The sequence below is a fragment of the Anser cygnoides genome, chromosome 20, assembly GCF_040182565.1.
Source record: "Anser cygnoides isolate HZ-2024a breed goose chromosome 20, Taihu_goose_T2T_genome, whole genome shotgun sequence".
In the NCBI taxonomy this organism is placed as follows: domain Eukaryota; kingdom Metazoa; phylum Chordata; class Aves; order Anseriformes; family Anatidae; genus Anser; species Anser cygnoides.
The window spans coordinates 1609609-1625878 of NC_089892.1; the positions used below are offsets into that span (position 1 = coordinate 1609609).

The window sequence follows — 16270 nt, forward strand, 5'->3', positions numbered from 1 at the left end:
ATGAGGAAAAAATGTCTCGGATATATCTGTAAAGGCTATTAATTAAACCTGAATTCATTTTTTCAAATGTTTCATCATTGTGAATAAACGTAAAGAGCTATGCTAGTCTATTGGTTTTGGAGACTGGAGTGTAATCTTTTTCACAGATCTAAGCTAGTTACGATTTTTTGTACTATCTTGCTTTCCAGATAACTCACCTGTATTTTTTTAAGCAGAAGTGTGGGAAAAAAAGGTTAATAAATGACCTAATTATGTCAGCATTTCTATCCCACAGTCCTCGTTCTCTGAGATCTCTCACTGAGCTCAAAAGAAATTTGGCTTGCATGAGAAGGCAAATTTTCAGTTGAGAAAGCTGTATGAATACAGTGCTTTTAAAACCAAAACATTGTTACCAAAAAGTCTGGCCTAATAAATTATCTTCAGTGCTCTGAAAAGGGCAAAGAACACAACTCTTGGCACATATCTTGCTGTTTATTTGGAAAATCTTTTAGCAATTTTGATCCAATGGGAATGACAGATTAGCTTTAGAGAGCTACCCACATACAACCTAGGGTTTGACTGAAAAAAAATGATTGTGACAGGTTTGAAAAGGAACAACCATATGCATGTTATGTACCACTCAAAAATCTATAAAACTACTGGGCAAACAGCGTAGTGTATACTCATACATATTTAAACTTTGCTGAGGTATTTCTTTAATTACAGAAAAAGCATCTTTAAAAACAATAGGAAAAAGAACTCAAAATATGAATTATATTCTGCACTTTTTTTTTTCTGGAGAAGGAATTCAGTTATATTGAAAGGTCCATAATAGTTAAAGGAATATCCACTTTTTTAGTATTGATAATATCATATTCTTCCTTGGCTTTCTATTCCCTCAAAGCATTACAAAAAATGTAAGGCTGTGACTCTGTAAGACATAATTTTGCCTCATTTTTGCCCACCAATATTGTAAAATAACCTGAAATACTTCTGTCTTCTTCCTCGGGAAAGCATAACCCAGTGTCCACCTCTATAGTAAACCGTTTCTGGCCACACGGCTGTCGGATACCTAGCTTGCCTCCTCCATGAAACAGGACAAGCTCTCTCTTGCACAAAAGCAAGATTGTTTTCATAAATGCTGGCTGAAGTCAAGTTTCTTTCACACAACAAAATTAAATATATTTTGCCTGTTTTAACTTTAACATTATCTGATAATTTCTATCTGCAACTAACACTTATTTATTTCTCTATACTGAATATACCTAGACGGTTGTACGGGGGGGACTTCTCACCCATACAGACTTCAGGAACAAGAGGAATGTATACATCATATTTAGAGTTTATCCTAGGCAGATACCGTGTTTGAAATGCAACTTTCTAATCCTTTTAAATACAATCAGCCTATCTTGATTGTGAAGCTCATGTTAAATGTAACTGCAGCCATTACCAAGTAGTTTCCATAAGTGGTTTTATTACTGGTTAGATTTTACAAATTCTGGTATTCGAACAGACTTCGACCTTAAAATTCTAAAACAACAAAGCAACCAATGAAAGGCTTAGGACTATTCAAAGTAACAAACTCTTGACATTTTTGCCCTGGTCATAAATATACAGAGAGAAAAAGAGAAGTGGACATGGAATCCAAAGTATGTAGATAAAACAGTATATAAGGCACATGGCAGTCTTTGAAAATACAGAAGCTTTAGCCAACTTAAATTAATTGCTGTTTCCCTTGCTCAGTCCACAAAACTGTACAGTTACACAAATGTTGTGTTGCAATAGATCTTCCAAGTTATTCTTCAGTCCACACTCCGTAATACCAGAACACTACATTTCCTTCTTTTTTTTTTTCCTTTTTTTTTTTTTTTTAGGAGAGATCCTAATTGTGGTTAGTCAGTTGCTCAAAGCCTCTATTAAAATACACTTGGAATTTCAACTAAGAATAATTTCTTTTTTAAAGAAATTATTAAGAAAGAGTCATCAGAAAAGGTTTGTAAGAGTTGTCTGTGAAGGACTTCGAGATTCATGAACCTCAAGACTTCCGGGCACTGACGTCAAGACAGATGTCACAGTAGGCATGGTAGGATTAGTCAAGTCCGTTAAAGTAGTGGGAGTGCTGGATGGACTCATGGAGGCATTGGATATTTCTGATGCAGGACCTGATGGGGTCCCTGCTTGGAGTGTTGAATCTGAAGTCTTATCCACCCCTGTGTTTTCTTGACGTAAGAGGTTCCGTCTGAATTTGGCTCGAGCATTTTGAAACCAAACCTGAAATAGTTTAATATAACAGGGTAGCATTTAAAGAGCTGCAGTGTTTAGAAAAGCAAAAGCAAACTCACAAATTCATCAAAGCTTGAATTGGTGAAGATGTTTTTATGGTAACATGTTAAAAAAGTAGCCCCAGTCATGAAAAGTGTCCTCTGCATGCCTGTGAAGCATTCCTCTTTCCCTCTCCTGCAATTCTCTGTGTAAACAGTCTGCTTGGGACAGGAGGGGAGTCATTCAGTGTAGGCTGTGTATAAAGTTGCCTACAAATTTGGCGGCCCCTGAGAATCCTTGACTGCCCTCACTCCCAGAAGTACTTGTCAGGACGAGATAGAAATCAAGCATCTGATGAACATAAACTCGCGAGTTTCAGCACCCTGCTATCTCAGGTCCATCTCCCATTGCGTGCAGAAGGTGACACAGCACAGCACCCTGCCTTCCTGCGGGCTCAGAGGGCTCTCTCGGGAACTTTCTCATGTCTTGTCTCAGCAGTGCTCTCACTTTTCAAAAAAGACTGTCCCTCTTTCTTACTCTTCTTTCTCAAATGATTCAGCTCCTATGCCAGTCTCATTTTAAATTTTTTCAGTCCTGGAATGATGTTGGAAAAAGAGGCTCAAATGGTATTAAAAGCCCATATTGCATTAAAAAAATGTAATTTCAGAAGAAATGATAGCCACATACAGCAATAATATTTCCAAGATTTCTACTTCTTGCATTATTTATTACCTAACTAATCACTAACTAATCATAGGACAAATGCTATGACTACTGCTTTTTCAGTTAAATTTCAGTTTAGGTCCAAGCTAAAAATGCTCTCTACTGTTTACAGGATTTGTTTAAAGATAAAATATTTTTCTACCTATTTGAAAATAGATAAAATTTATTTGTGAAACTTGGATGAACTGTAGGTACAGAATATTACTTTGATTAAATTTGAAAATGCCATTAAATACCCTGTGTTCAACCTGCTGTATGTTGATGCCAGCTAATTTTGCTGGTACAACTAGCTGAAATTTCACTGCGCTTACTTATCAGAAGGCCTTCTGACATTGTTATGTTCTTTACAGTTGACTCAATCCTGATCCTACTGCTCTCACGTTGACCTCTTACAAGGAATAGGACCAAGTCTTTCCATTCCAGGTGCAATGAACTTCATCATCTCTGTATTTGTCAGAGAAAGGAGCTGAGTCAAAGTACCTGCCCAGCCTTAGTCCATCAAATTTCTCCGCTGTGGCCTGTACAGGGAAAGTGAGTGTGCAGAGCTCACAAGGCTGCTATGTGGTCACAGCATCCTTTACAGAAATCCTGACCCCTAACTCTGAACCTGCAGTCCCTGCCGCAGGATCCACTTCAGGCCAGGCTGCCGGCGGAGGAGTGGCACGGAAACACGACGCAGTCCTGTGAAGTCTCCTCTTTCCCTTCAACTTGCCAGCTGCAGTTAGAATTGGTGAAGATGGCTCAAACCATTTTTCCTCTGACTGGCTTTCTTCTCATCTATGGACGGTCCAGCCCCGAGTTCCCCCTATTGATCACTTCTCCTTTTCCTCTGGAAAGCTTTCTCTCTCAGCCAAGGGTCTGTAAGCACACGTACTCTCTCTTACACTCTCTCCTGGGAATGCCACAAGGAAATGATCCTCAGGCACAAATTCTAGCAGCGGCCATACGAGCTGCTTTCATTACTCACATCCCTACAGGTCCTTGTTTCAGTTTATGTTGGTGCTCCCCTTACTAAAACATTTTGTTTAAAGGGTATATATTGGTTTCATATACACAAAGAAAACAGAAACCTTCTCCTAAACTAGCACTGCAAAAATATATTAATTATTTTATAACACAGTCCATTATAGCGGTAAACCTGTGATGTGGTCAAAACTGCAAAAACAATTGTGGTATTTTTGCCTGAAACATTCAAAGCCAGTGTCTTCCCCTCGCATGACTGTTCATCCAGAGCCCTGCAAGAAGAGAGTCGTGGAAGTGTCTGTGCATGCTTCTGAGCAAGGTGAGGAGCCTCGTGTGCCAGGGGTGCAGGTGAAGCAAATTAGTTTGTTCTGGGCATTCGAGCTACAAAGTCTCAAGCGCCAATTAGTAGGAATGGTAGAAAACAGCAATTTTAACACTTTTGGGATTATTTTACCTTTCAGTAAGAGATAATTATATTTGTCCAACAAATTAAGAAATTTGGCTTCAATTTTTTAATATATACCTTCTAAAAATTGTAAAAAGAATCATATATATGAAGTTTAAGTTTAGAGACTGCCACTGTTGATATGTTGCATAGTTACAGCATAATTAAAACAGACAAAACCTCTAGTCCAGTTGAGATATTGTCAAGGTTAATCAGATAATGGTTACAGAGCTCTTTAAAGTTGTCCACTAGTAAATATTTGTAATATTACTGAAAAAGCATCTAAATATTTATTAACTGAAATTCAGAAAATGCCATGTTTTATGATAGAAATGAATAACAAAGTAATTATTGCAATAGTGACATTCTGGTACGCACTGAGGATATAAAAATATTTAGCAAAGACTTAACATTGAAGAGTAGTGAAAGAATTAAAACTATTGTTTTCTGAGTTGCAGGAATGCCAACTTGATTCGCTACTGCCCTGCGTTGTTGCGTATAGCTGTGCAAACGAGCGTGCAAGAGCTGGCGAGCCAGGGCCGCTGTCCCGTGCATAATGGCGGCAGTGCTCTATGTGCACACTGGCAATTCGGGCCCTGCACCTGTAACAGTATTACATCCAAGTAAAGAAATAATAACCCAAATATACATAACTGAAAGAATTGTTCCAGAAGGACTTATCTCACATCAATTACACAATTAGGAATCTGGTCTTCAGCACTGAAGAATAAAGAAATTCATTGGGAAGTACATAGTGTTTTTCTGTCCAACTGTATCATTACAGGGCTGAGCTGTTTCAAACCAAATGGGGAAAATATGTACCAAAACTCCCACTGAGAAATAAAAGCAGCCGTGAGACCCACTGACGCTACCACATTCTGGGGAGCCGAGCCGCCTGCCTGTAGCTGGGCAGCTCAGCAGCTAGGCAGAGTCGTTCTGCAGTAAAAATATTATACTATCTCTTCAGTGATCTGCACTGCTAATTTATCTCTCTCTGTCTCCATTTCCTGACTGTAAAATGGGAATAAAATAACATGTCCATAAGACAGGGAAGTATTGAAAATAAATATGCTAATTGTTGTAAAGAATTGAGATATCATCATGAATGAGGTCATGTTATCTAAGATAACTTTATTTTTTGTTGGTAACACCTCCATTGTTGCAACTGTTGTATACTGGTTGTACGAATAGCTTACACTAGAAACAAATTTTTAAACACAGTTTTGCTAATTCACACATCTACCTGGAGACATTTAGGTTAACTGAACTCTACTTACTAACAATGGGAGAAACAAATAAAAATGTAAAGGATGCTCCACCACACAGCAAACCGTGTTTACTCACTGAAGGCACATTCTGAGAATTGTTTTGATTATTAAACATACAGCTGAAAGAGAACTATAGGATATTTTATGAATGAAGGTTTGGTAAGTAGTCTGCAGTATGCTATCCTAAAGCAAATCTTCGCCAAAGGATAGTGCAGGATACTCACACACGACTGTGAAAATTTTTGTGCTTGTTGACTGCTGGAAACCGAATTAGCAAAGTCCAAATGCACGCAGGAATAATCTTTGTAGGATTTTCATCTCAACATTACTGGGGAGTGATTCAAGAAAGGATAAGCGGTGTAGAAGACACCCACTGAAAAACAATGGTTCATGTTCCTAAACTGCTTTTGCCATGGATAGTTGTTTTCCATACTCTTGGTTAGAGAAGAGGTACATAGCAATAGCTAGCAAACCGTATGTTCTTAGGGCTATCTACTTCCACCTTCACTTTCTAAACTCACAAAAAAGAAAGATCGATTCCCAAAAGAGTAACGTTTACACCAATTAGTTAGCTCACAATTAGCTGGTCACTTTAATTAAGAATGATAGCTTACAATAATGGACTCGTCCTCCCCAGCTGCAGTACAAGGTGCATATCAAAATGCAAATATAAAGCTAAATGGGAATGGAAATATATAAAGATAGGGAGTAAAAATATAAATAGGTTTACTGTAATTCTAATGTCATTACTTAAGGAAAATATTCTGCATTACAAAGCCACTGAATGAAATGTTATTTTTGAAGCAGTATGTTACATTTCCCTGTCATTCCACTTCTGGACATGGGTAGCTGATGACTAACTGTATATGAAGCCAAGACAGAAGTCAGGTCTTCCAAGTCCAGTATCACAGATCATTCATTATGAACATGGCCAAACTCTCTGCTCACCTACAAGCCACCCTCATTACATGTTATATGGAACTGCCTTTATAGTAATGGCACTATAGCCATTTCCTAAAAACACCAGGAACTCCTCTGCACGTTTAAAAAGCCCACTGGTTTCAGAATAAGAGAATTTGTCTTTCTCCTCATCTGCTACCTTGTATTTTCTATTACACTACATTCTGTTCATGATAGATAAAGAATCATTATCTTTCATCAGCTGAACTGAGACCTGAACATACAAAAATACAAGCGCTTACAGACATGCCTAATAACAAGATAGGGAAAGCAGAAAATTTCTTACTACTGGAATGTGTGTATATACATCTGGGAGTCCATACGCCTTCAGCATGTGAGACAGCCTAATACTAACGATGCTTGTTTAGATCAATAGTGTCAGTGAATTACTTCATGTTCAATAAATGACACAGATGGAATGCCAACCTTTCTGGCGCAAAAGAATTAACAAGTGACACTATTCAGTAACCAACATCACGAAGAGTTTTCCCCAGCAAGAAGCAACCTTGAAACTTGTACGGGTGAACATCAGCGTTCGAAAAATTCCCTCCATGGTTTCAGAAGCACACATTATTTTCTCTCACAGGTTAGAAATAAACCAACTGGGCACAAAGGTTCTAAAATCTAAAAAGTAAGTTTGTTTTTTAAAGCCCAAATTAATTTTCAACGGAGTAGAGAGTGCTCGTAACAAACAGAAAAACTCAAGCGATACTACGCAAAGTATCACTCCGAGTCATTTTCTTGAAGTGCCTCCAACAGCACCATCCTCTGTGTGCAGTCCTCACCACCAACTATTACCTTGCACCACTCTTCAGCTAAAGGAGCCCAGAGATAAAGAAGCATTTAACTGTGGAAGTAAAAGAAGTGAAACACCAATTACCAAAACCATGAAAAAAGTTTTGTAGAATTGTAAAGGTTTGCCACAAAAAAAGAGGAAGCACTGTGCACCTTAAAGCTGGGAGATGTGGTGTACTTAACGTGGAAACAGAAGCGATCAAGAAACTGAAAGAGAGGCTGAAGAGAGACATGGAATTCAGCTTTAGAGAGAAGAAATACATTATAAAAGGAAGGAACAGAGAAAAAGACTTGGAAAAGATTTGGAAGGACAGGCTCATTGGGTGAAAAGAGAATAGATATGGAAGTCAAAGTTGGTGCAGACTGAGGAAAAAGAACAGAAGGAAGATCAAAGAGAGGCATTTTCTAGGCACCGATCTAACTTCTTCATGCACTATGTGAAATTTCCCAGATAATTCAGGTGTGAGTGCACTGGTAACAAAGTAGATATCACTCAAGTGTGTAAACTCTGATGAGAAAATGAGGAAGTGCAAAAATAATGATAGTTAAATGCAGAAAATCCTTTGTTCCACACTCATAGATAAAAGAGAGCTGCTATGAGAGGCACTATGTCAAGTGCTAGGATGTGCACCAGTTATAGAGGAGGAATCTGTTCCACTGCAAATCAGCTTCACAAAAACAAGCAAAATCCAGCTGTGATGGATATGGCCAAGAGAAGGAATTACATACAGTTTTTCATTAGCAGTTTTACTAGGAAGCCTACAAACCTTTATTCCTTTTTCAGTTAGGTGTAAACACTACAAGATCCACAATTCTCCAGTGAATTCAGGTTTTTTTCAATGTTTTTGTTTGCTGCCCTCCACTTGCCTATGAATTTGTGAGGGCTGTCCACAGTGCTTTCCCAGGCGCCTGAGCCCTAGCTTTCTCTACGAAGCCCACAAACCATTTTTTTCTACTATTAAAGATCCATTTAAAGACTTCAGCAATAGATTTTGGAATGTCATGCCTCCTATATGCCCACATTTATCTCTAGTTATAGTTACTGAATAAGTGCCCATTAAAATTCACTTCCTGAATCTGAACTATAAATTAGAATGGAGGTAATCCAGCTAATATTCTTACCTTTCCTTGCCATAATAATTCAAATGGAGTGTATATCCTTGAAGCAAGAAAAATCCAGCTTTCAGGGAAAAGGTACTTTCAAAATGCAGTCGCCTTTCATTCTAAATTACTTTACTATGACTAAAAAAATAATCTTTGAAAAGTTAAATTTGTGTCCACTTACATTGTGAAGGAAAAGACATCTTCCCTGTCTTGATAAAATAATAAACAACTGCTGATTACTCACTTACAAAGAAAACCATTTCTAAATTAAGAGTTCTCTATTTACATTAACTGAACTTTTTTCTTTTTCTTGCAGCAGATCAGAAGCTAAAACATGCACCAGAATTGACTAACTTCAGGAAAACAAGTAGGACCCCATGCCTTCACAACTGTCGTTAAAAATTAAAACCCAAGTGATCTGCTTTTGGGAAGCTGAAATGAAATAACTTTTCTCATACTTTCTAGAATGTAACTGATGTCTCACAGAAGGTATGAATGATTATGAAAAGCTTGAAGATTAGTAAAATCCACAGCATTTCTTATATAAAAATGATGTTTTGGTACAAAAGACTGCTCTTCTTACCTGAAGAACTCTTTTGGTCAGGCCGGTTTTCTGAGCTAGCTGTTTCAAGTCCTTGGCATCAGGATTGTGGTTAATAGCAAAGTATGACTTCATTGTCCGCAACTGGTGGTGTTTGAATGATGTCCTCATACGCTTTGTTTTCTGATTGCTGGGGTATTGCTGGTCTCTATCCAGGTGGTCACCATCGTTTTCATTGCAGCTTAAAGCTTAAGGCAACAAGACGAAAAGGCGTGTAAACCTATTGCTCTGTGACCAACATTGTTTGCAGTTCATCTGAGAGCAGCAATTAAAATAACATACCATGGCATGTATTGTACTGGTACAAATCCTACTTGCCTTCCCCTCCATTTCTGCATCTTCTATTTTTCCCTTACAATAACCAGTCTGCGAGGACCCTCACCTGCCTCTTTATGGCTTTTAAAATGTCAGGTCTGTTTCCTTTTTTCTTTCCTCCATCTCCACACAGCCTTTCCTCCACTTTCTGCTTGTAGGACAGTAGCTGTCCTCAACTCTGTAAAGTGTTTTAACGTACTTTGTATCACTATAAATTGTGTTGTAATATACAAAGAAAGCTGTACAATAGAGCCCACTTAAATCTCGATGGAACAGACCAGTTAAAATTATAATTATTTCCTCCATCAAACTAAACCCTGTAGAGTACAAGAGAGACCATTAAATGAAACACTATAAAAGAAATAAAGTTTGTGGGTACCAGACAGCAAATTATGACTATAATTTGACTAGCTCAAGAAATAAAGCTGTTAATACAATATATCAGCAGCACACCAAATGAAAAAAAATACACTTTTTTATTATTTATATTTACATTTCATTTTTTAAGCATTTGAAAATACTACTTTGAATGACTGATTCTGTTATATTCTTTTGAAATCACTGAATGAGACTGACTGACACATTTGCATAAATCAACTGCAAAGCCTGCAAAGGACGTCTGTGACCAAGGAAAATTGTAATAATTATCAAATTGTATTAAATGTTGAATGCCAAACAAAATAGTCTCATAGACCAAAAGTAGTTTTTAATTTACACGTGCATAAAGTAAACCATAGAAAAACTCTTAAAATAACATTAAGGACCAAGCTTAAATTCACTAAAAAAAATCATGGATATAACTGAAAATTAGCTCTAATAAGCTGTCATTAACTTACTTTTTCTGCTCCAGTATTTGAAACTCCCTTTTAATTTCCTGTAAGTTGTAGGTTAAAAGTAATGAAAAATCACTACTATCTCTATTCTACTTAGCACGCAAAAAAAGCAGACAAGTGTATTTTAAAATGTGAGTTATTGGTGAATTTCCTAAGCACATAAAGAGATTTGTTTTCAGTTATCCATTACCACTGATTCATTACAACTGAGTACATTTCATGGACATGTATCTCTTTGTAATCATGCTTTAAATTCATACTGTCTAGGAGAGTTTTTCAGCCCTGTTGAATACATTCAATTTCTGAAAGGCATGCATTAAAACCACTATTTAAAAAATAAAATAAAACAAAGTGCACGTACTCATGGGGAAATATGCATATAGATACACTAAAAAGCAGTTTTGCAGCATGTGCAGTGGCTGCTTCGCAAATTTCAGCTTTTCAAAAACTTTAAAAGATGTGGCACAACATAGAGCAAGGCCTGCAAAACTTCAGCTGTGAGACCAAAAGCAGGCTTGTTTAATAGATCGGTAAAAAGTGTCTGAAGCCTCAAATATCTTGGTGAGTTTCTGTACCCCTACAATTCAAAAAACAGCCAGAAATAAATGTGCTGGATATATAAATGTGTGCACATGTATGTGCATGTGTATACATTTCTATAAATCCTTTGCAGACCTAACTTTCTTGTGCCAAATTCCAGTAATAAGAAGCATTTCTGCTTGTTTTCGTGATGTATGGAAAGACTGGAAGCACCTCAGTTTAAAAGGTGTAAGACACACAAAAGGAGATAGTAAAAATGCAGTATTAATGGAGCTGGACAGAATGTAGCAAAGTCTTTTTTCTGGTTTAAGAACTGAGATTTAGTTGCCAAACTGGAGTGACCCCACAAGCTCCAGTCTCCTTCAGAGCTACAGTTCTCCCTCTAAATAATACTGGGAAGAATAACTGAAACTGTATTTCTTATAGCAAAAGGTATTGTGGAAATGTAAAACAACACTGTACTTGGTCTTAAAACATACTCACAGAATTGTAGATGTTAGAAATGGAAAAGACCTCTGTGTGTTGTCTTAAATGCTCTCAAACCCTCCCAGAAATAACAGGGCAAAGAGTTAGGAGGAAGCACATCAAAATATCCATCAGAAGGACTGAGACCTGTTAACATGCAGCAAAACAAACCCTAGGGCTGCAAGTAGCTGGATTTTAACCTGTTCTACAGAGAATGAGATACAATCAGGATCCAAGGAAATAAAACTGATTCTAAATCCTCCCAGAAGGGAAGGAGGGAATCTGCTTTTCATCAACTGGACAACGAACAATTTGCTCTTTCAATTTCTTGTAATTTTACCCCTAATCTTCTAAATAAAAATAACATTGAGATGACAGTGAATATGTACCATTCGAGACCAGCAAACCGTTGTCCTTTTCTAGGAAGTTACAAAACAGACTTTGAAAGTGCACAAGGGTGTCTGCTCTTCCTCATCTTGCCCAAGTGCTTTGGGCACCCGCAGCATCCCCCAGCCTCACCTAACCCTCCTCGTTAGTGCCGCTTCCCCTCTCCTGTTTGTTTCTGGTACTTGGCACCATCTCCAGAATTTGGTTGTACCAATCCGGTGTTACGTGCAGCTCCTGCCCAGCCCGAGATGTCCACGGGCGCTGCAGGCGCAGACACAGAAGTGCGTGGAGACCTTAGGAGCGAAGGAGTTTCTGCAAGGGCCACCCTGGTGTAAGAGTGGCACCGTACGCGCCCCTCGTGCCGTGTTCTGGTTTCCAGGCACTTCCTCCCTGGTCCTTCGTGGTGTCCCTGCACATCGCCCAAAGGAATTGCTCAACCACCCGGACTTAGGATTTCCATGCAATTGCAGCATCTAGGACTCCTGCTGGGAGTTCAAAAATACAACTGGTAACATTCCAGTCAGAGGAGCCTTAAATTAACTAACGCTTCATTCCTATGTTGTGATAAAGCAAATTCTGAAGTGGTGCCAAGTATCTCTTCTGACCCCAGGCCACTTCTGAGGCCCTGCTGCCTTTCCCCCGGCCCCCACGCCCAGGCCATCGCCCCGCCGTCCATCCGCTGCCCTCACCAGAGGCGACCCCTCGCAGCCCCCCCGGCACCGCGACACCAGCGCCCGGCCGGCCACGAGGTGAAGCCCGCAGAGAGCGCGGCCAGGAGCTGGCTCTCGCTCCCTCACATCAAACCATCGCGCTTCGACGCCGGGGACCAAAATATCCTCGGCAGAATAACGTGTAAAACTGCCTCTAAAAACAGCGACACGAGTACGGAGCGGGACGCGCCGTTATCCTTGCACAAACCCTGTTTGCAGGAGGGAGCCGGGGGCACGGCTCCGCGCTCAGCCCCGGATCCCCCACGTCGGGGCCGCGGCGCCGGAGGGGCCGGGGGCGAGGAATTTCCTCGGGGGGGAACTTTTGTTCTTAGCGGCTCGTGTTTGACGCGTTACGCTACCCCCAAACGAAAGCGAACCAGCCCCGGTCCGGGAAGCGGGGCGAAACACGAGGCGCGTTCGGCGCTCGCCGCCCGCAGCGCCCCGGGGTGCGGGGCCGGCCCCGCTCCCACCCGCGGCTGCCTGCAGGGGGCCGGGGCCGGCGGGGGGGGGCCCGGCCGGGAGCGCAGAGCGGAGCCCGCAGCCGCAGGGGGGGCTCGGCACCGGGACAGAGCTGCGGCCGGGGGGCAGGAGGGGACGCGGCGGACACCCGGACCTCAGGAGGGGACCTTGCGACCCGCCGCTCCCCGGGCGCTGCTGGGGACGGGGGTGCCTGCGGCCCGCCCGCCCGCCCAAGGGGGCCGCAGCGGGGCTCTGCGGGGTCCCCCCCTCGGAGCCGGCGCAGCCCTGCCCCGGCCGGGAGCTTCCCGTCCCGGGGGGAGAGGGAGGGGGGAGCTCGCCAGAGCTTCCCCGGGTTTCTCAGGAAAAAACTCCTGGCAAAGCTGCTCGCGGGGCCAGCCCCCACCCGGCCCCGCTGCCGGCCCCGGGGCGGCGGGGCCGGGACCGGGAGCAGGAGCGGGAGGGAGCGGTACCGGAGCAGCGCCCCGCAGCGGCCCGGCCCCAGAGAGCCGCAGCCCGGCCGGGCCCCGCCGCCCGTGCGGGAGGGAGCGCCCCTATAACGCCCCCGCTGCCCGCCCGGCCCCGGGCGTGGGGAGCTCCCGCTGCCCCCCGCCTGCTCAGCACTCCTAGCGCTTGCAAGGAGAGGTCCCTGTCTTCTTATTAAAGGCAGAGCGGAGAGATGGGAATAAAGTACAGCGGGCTGGGGGAGGTTTGGGGTGTAATCCACAAAGGGAGTATTCAGAATTCTTTACAGGTGCTTCTGTGTTCAGCAAGCTTTCAGCCATTGATTTACTGACCTAAAAAAAAGAAACCAACATCAAAATCCAATCCAACAAGTGAAAGAAGAAATTACGATCACAGGAACACACTTTAAGAAAAAACAAAGAGAGAGAGGGAAAAAAATCTTTTTGAAGTTTCGGCATCCTTCTAAGCTATTTTCCACTTGTCAGGCTCTATCCACATCCAAAACCCATCATCCCTGTGCAAACGGAGTCTCGTTTAAGCAGAAACAAGAGCCAGTCCAATTCATGGCGCAGATGAGTGTTTGCTGCTATTTACAAAATAATTCCTGTCCCTGCTCTGGCCGCATCTCCGGGTCCCCCTTTTCCCACCACCTCTGGTGAAGATTTATTTACACGAAGCTTGCTACACAAAGTACCAGCCCCGAATACCCTCAGAGGACAACACCGTGCATTTCTCGGGAGGAAACGAGAAGTTCCATTAAAAATGGAGAGAAACTATCACACTTTTAAACGGCTTCCTTTTAGGAGACAGAAAATAGAAGGCTTTGCAATAATTTGCTGGTTTGTGAGATTTAAAAATCAACAGACAACCCCGTCTGATTTCCAAGATCAATTACACTTATTACCATATAAATTAATCGATTATCGGTTTAGCAAATATTAAGCAGACAAATAGTTTAAGCGAAGAAGCTAAAAGCTCCTCAAGGAAGATCTCTGCAGCATCGTTTACAGGGTCTAACCCCAAATTCCACGAGCAAACTCGGAGGGCAATTATTTTGGAAACGAATTCTTCAAAACGCGGCTAAGGACGGCGCGGTTAGGAAGCCGGGGAGCAGCAAGACTTTCCGGGGCTGTGCTCCCACCCGGGACAGACGCCGCTGCTCCGGTTTACGGGTCCTTTGAATGGGAACATCTGCCCTGCACGGGGAGGCAGCGGAAGGCCGCCTGGACCGCAGCCCCCCGCAGAGGAACCCTTCTTAAACGGGGGAGCCGCCGCTGCCTGCGTGTGCGGGAGCTCGCAGGGACACCGCCAGGCGCACCTTTCACCAGCCTTCACCCCTGGGACGACTCCGGGTTTCTGAGCCGTTCCCAAATCGCTGCCGAAGGCAGCGGTGGGTGGCGGCCCCGTCCCGAGGGGTGCTCGCCATGCCCCTTCTCCTCGCCCTTCTCGGCGCCCCCGCCTCGCCCTGCGGCCTCCCCGCGCCCCCCGGCGCCCCCCGAGCCCCCCGGCCCGGCTGCCCCGGCTCCCACCCCGAGAGCGCCGCGGCCGGCCCCGGGCAGCCCGAGGGGGCAGCCCGACGGCTGGGGCACGGCCCCGGGCGGCCCCCCCATGGCCGCCGTTCCCCAGGGACAGCGGGCCCCGCACGGTGCGGCCTTTGGGGCCCCGGGAAGGCAGGAGACCGCCCCGGCTCCTTTCCCTGCAAAGTTCCGGAGCCGCCGTGGGGAGGCCGGACGAGGAAACTCCTCGGCGAGTTGGCAGCTGAGGGCAGAGCGCCCGGGGCACGGCTCCCCCCGGCAGGGCCGGTCCCGGCGAGGGGCAGCGAGCGGCGGCGCCCAGCCCAGCCCAGCCCAGCCGGCCCCGTCCCGGCAGCGCAGCCCCGGCCCCGGCCGCAGCCACCTGCCCCCCGCGGCCCCCCGGGGACGGCCGCTTTTCGGCCCCCTGCCCCCCGAGGCGGAGGTGCGGGAGCTCGAGAGAAGGGCAGAACGCTTCGCCCATCAGCAGCCTCGGAGGGTGTAGCTACTAAAGAAAATTCACAGCTCTCTGAAGTGCTAACTTCCAAGCTCTGGTTTCCAGATTTTATTTCAGGCTCCACTCCCCCCTCTCCCCCTCCTTAACCAGATGACCTTGCTTCAAAACATTTTATTTCCAGCTGAAGTGAAAAATGCTAACATATTAGCTTCTGTAATTGCAGTTTGACAGCACTTGATCTCAATAATTATGCTGCAGCTAAACTATTATTAACGGTTTAAGCTAAAATAAACGGAAATCCCCCTTTGGAAGTGAACAAAAACAAACCGTCGGAATTGTTCTTGGGGGAAGATGGGGTCTCTTACCTGCGTTGTACGCTGCCAGGTCTGCCCCAGGCCCCGGGCTCTTCCTTTTCCTGGGTCTCCCCTTCTGGACAGTCCCCACGCCGTTGTAATAAGGCAGTCCCAAAGTACTGGCAGAGCCCGCTCCCAGTGCTGGGCCCTTCCCAGCGGCTACATCCGAGTGATTGAAATGCACCTGGTACTCCCCCTGGATGAGAGTCTCGAAATGGAGGCGGCAATACACCAGATTGTCCTTCATGCCAAAGTGGTCGCCGGTGGTCAGCATCTTGTTGCAGGTGGTGCAAGTGAAGCAGTTTAAGTGATATACCAAATCCCTGGCCCTCATGACCATTTCGGAGGCAGAAATCCCCAGGTGACACCTCGCGCATCTCTGCACCGAAAACCTCCTGCAAAACACAAGGGCCCGAGGAGACGGTGAGGGGCGCATCCCGCCCTTCCCGCTGGGCGGCCCGCGGAGGGGGGCTGCGGGCCGGGACACGACGCCGGGCCGCTGCCGGGAGGGCGGCAGGAGCTGGGGGGCTCGGCCCCGCTCCCCCCGCGGCCGCTGGAGCCCGGGCTGCGGCGGGGAGCCGCGGGGAGCCGCCCAGACCCCCCGGCCCCCGCCCCGTCCGCAGCCCCCCGGCGGGACCCGCGTGGGGCCGGGCCGGGCCGCTCCGCTCCGGGCCGCCC

The 16270-nt window shown here is 44.6% G+C and overlaps 1 protein-coding gene and 1 long non-coding RNA gene across 5 annotated transcripts in view; one reads left to right on the forward strand and one right to left on the reverse strand.

The window, feature by feature from the left end:
* Positions 1-1819: 1819 nt before the first annotated feature.
* The window catches only part of LHX2 (LIM homeobox 2), a 45784-nt gene continuing 31333 nt past the window's right edge, over positions 1820-16270 (reverse strand). For all 4 annotated transcript variants that reach the window (XM_066980608.1, XM_066980607.1, XM_066980606.1 and 1 more), the window contains exons 3-5: positions 15605-15987; positions 9083-9288; positions 1820-2250 (exon numbers count right to left, since the gene is read on the reverse strand). In XM_066980608.1, coding sequence (XP_066836709.1) covers positions 1963-2250; positions 9083-9288; positions 15605-15987 — 877 coding nt within the window. In that variant the 3' untranslated portion in view covers positions 1820-1962. The remainder of the gene's footprint in view (positions 2251-9082; positions 9289-15604; positions 15988-16270) is intronic.
* On the forward strand, positions 2066-5035 carry LOC136786682 (uncharacterized). Its single transcript, XR_010826043.1, has 3 exons — positions 2066-2204; positions 4085-4246; positions 4831-5035. It is a non-coding gene; the product is annotated as an uncharacterized lncRNA (long non-coding RNA).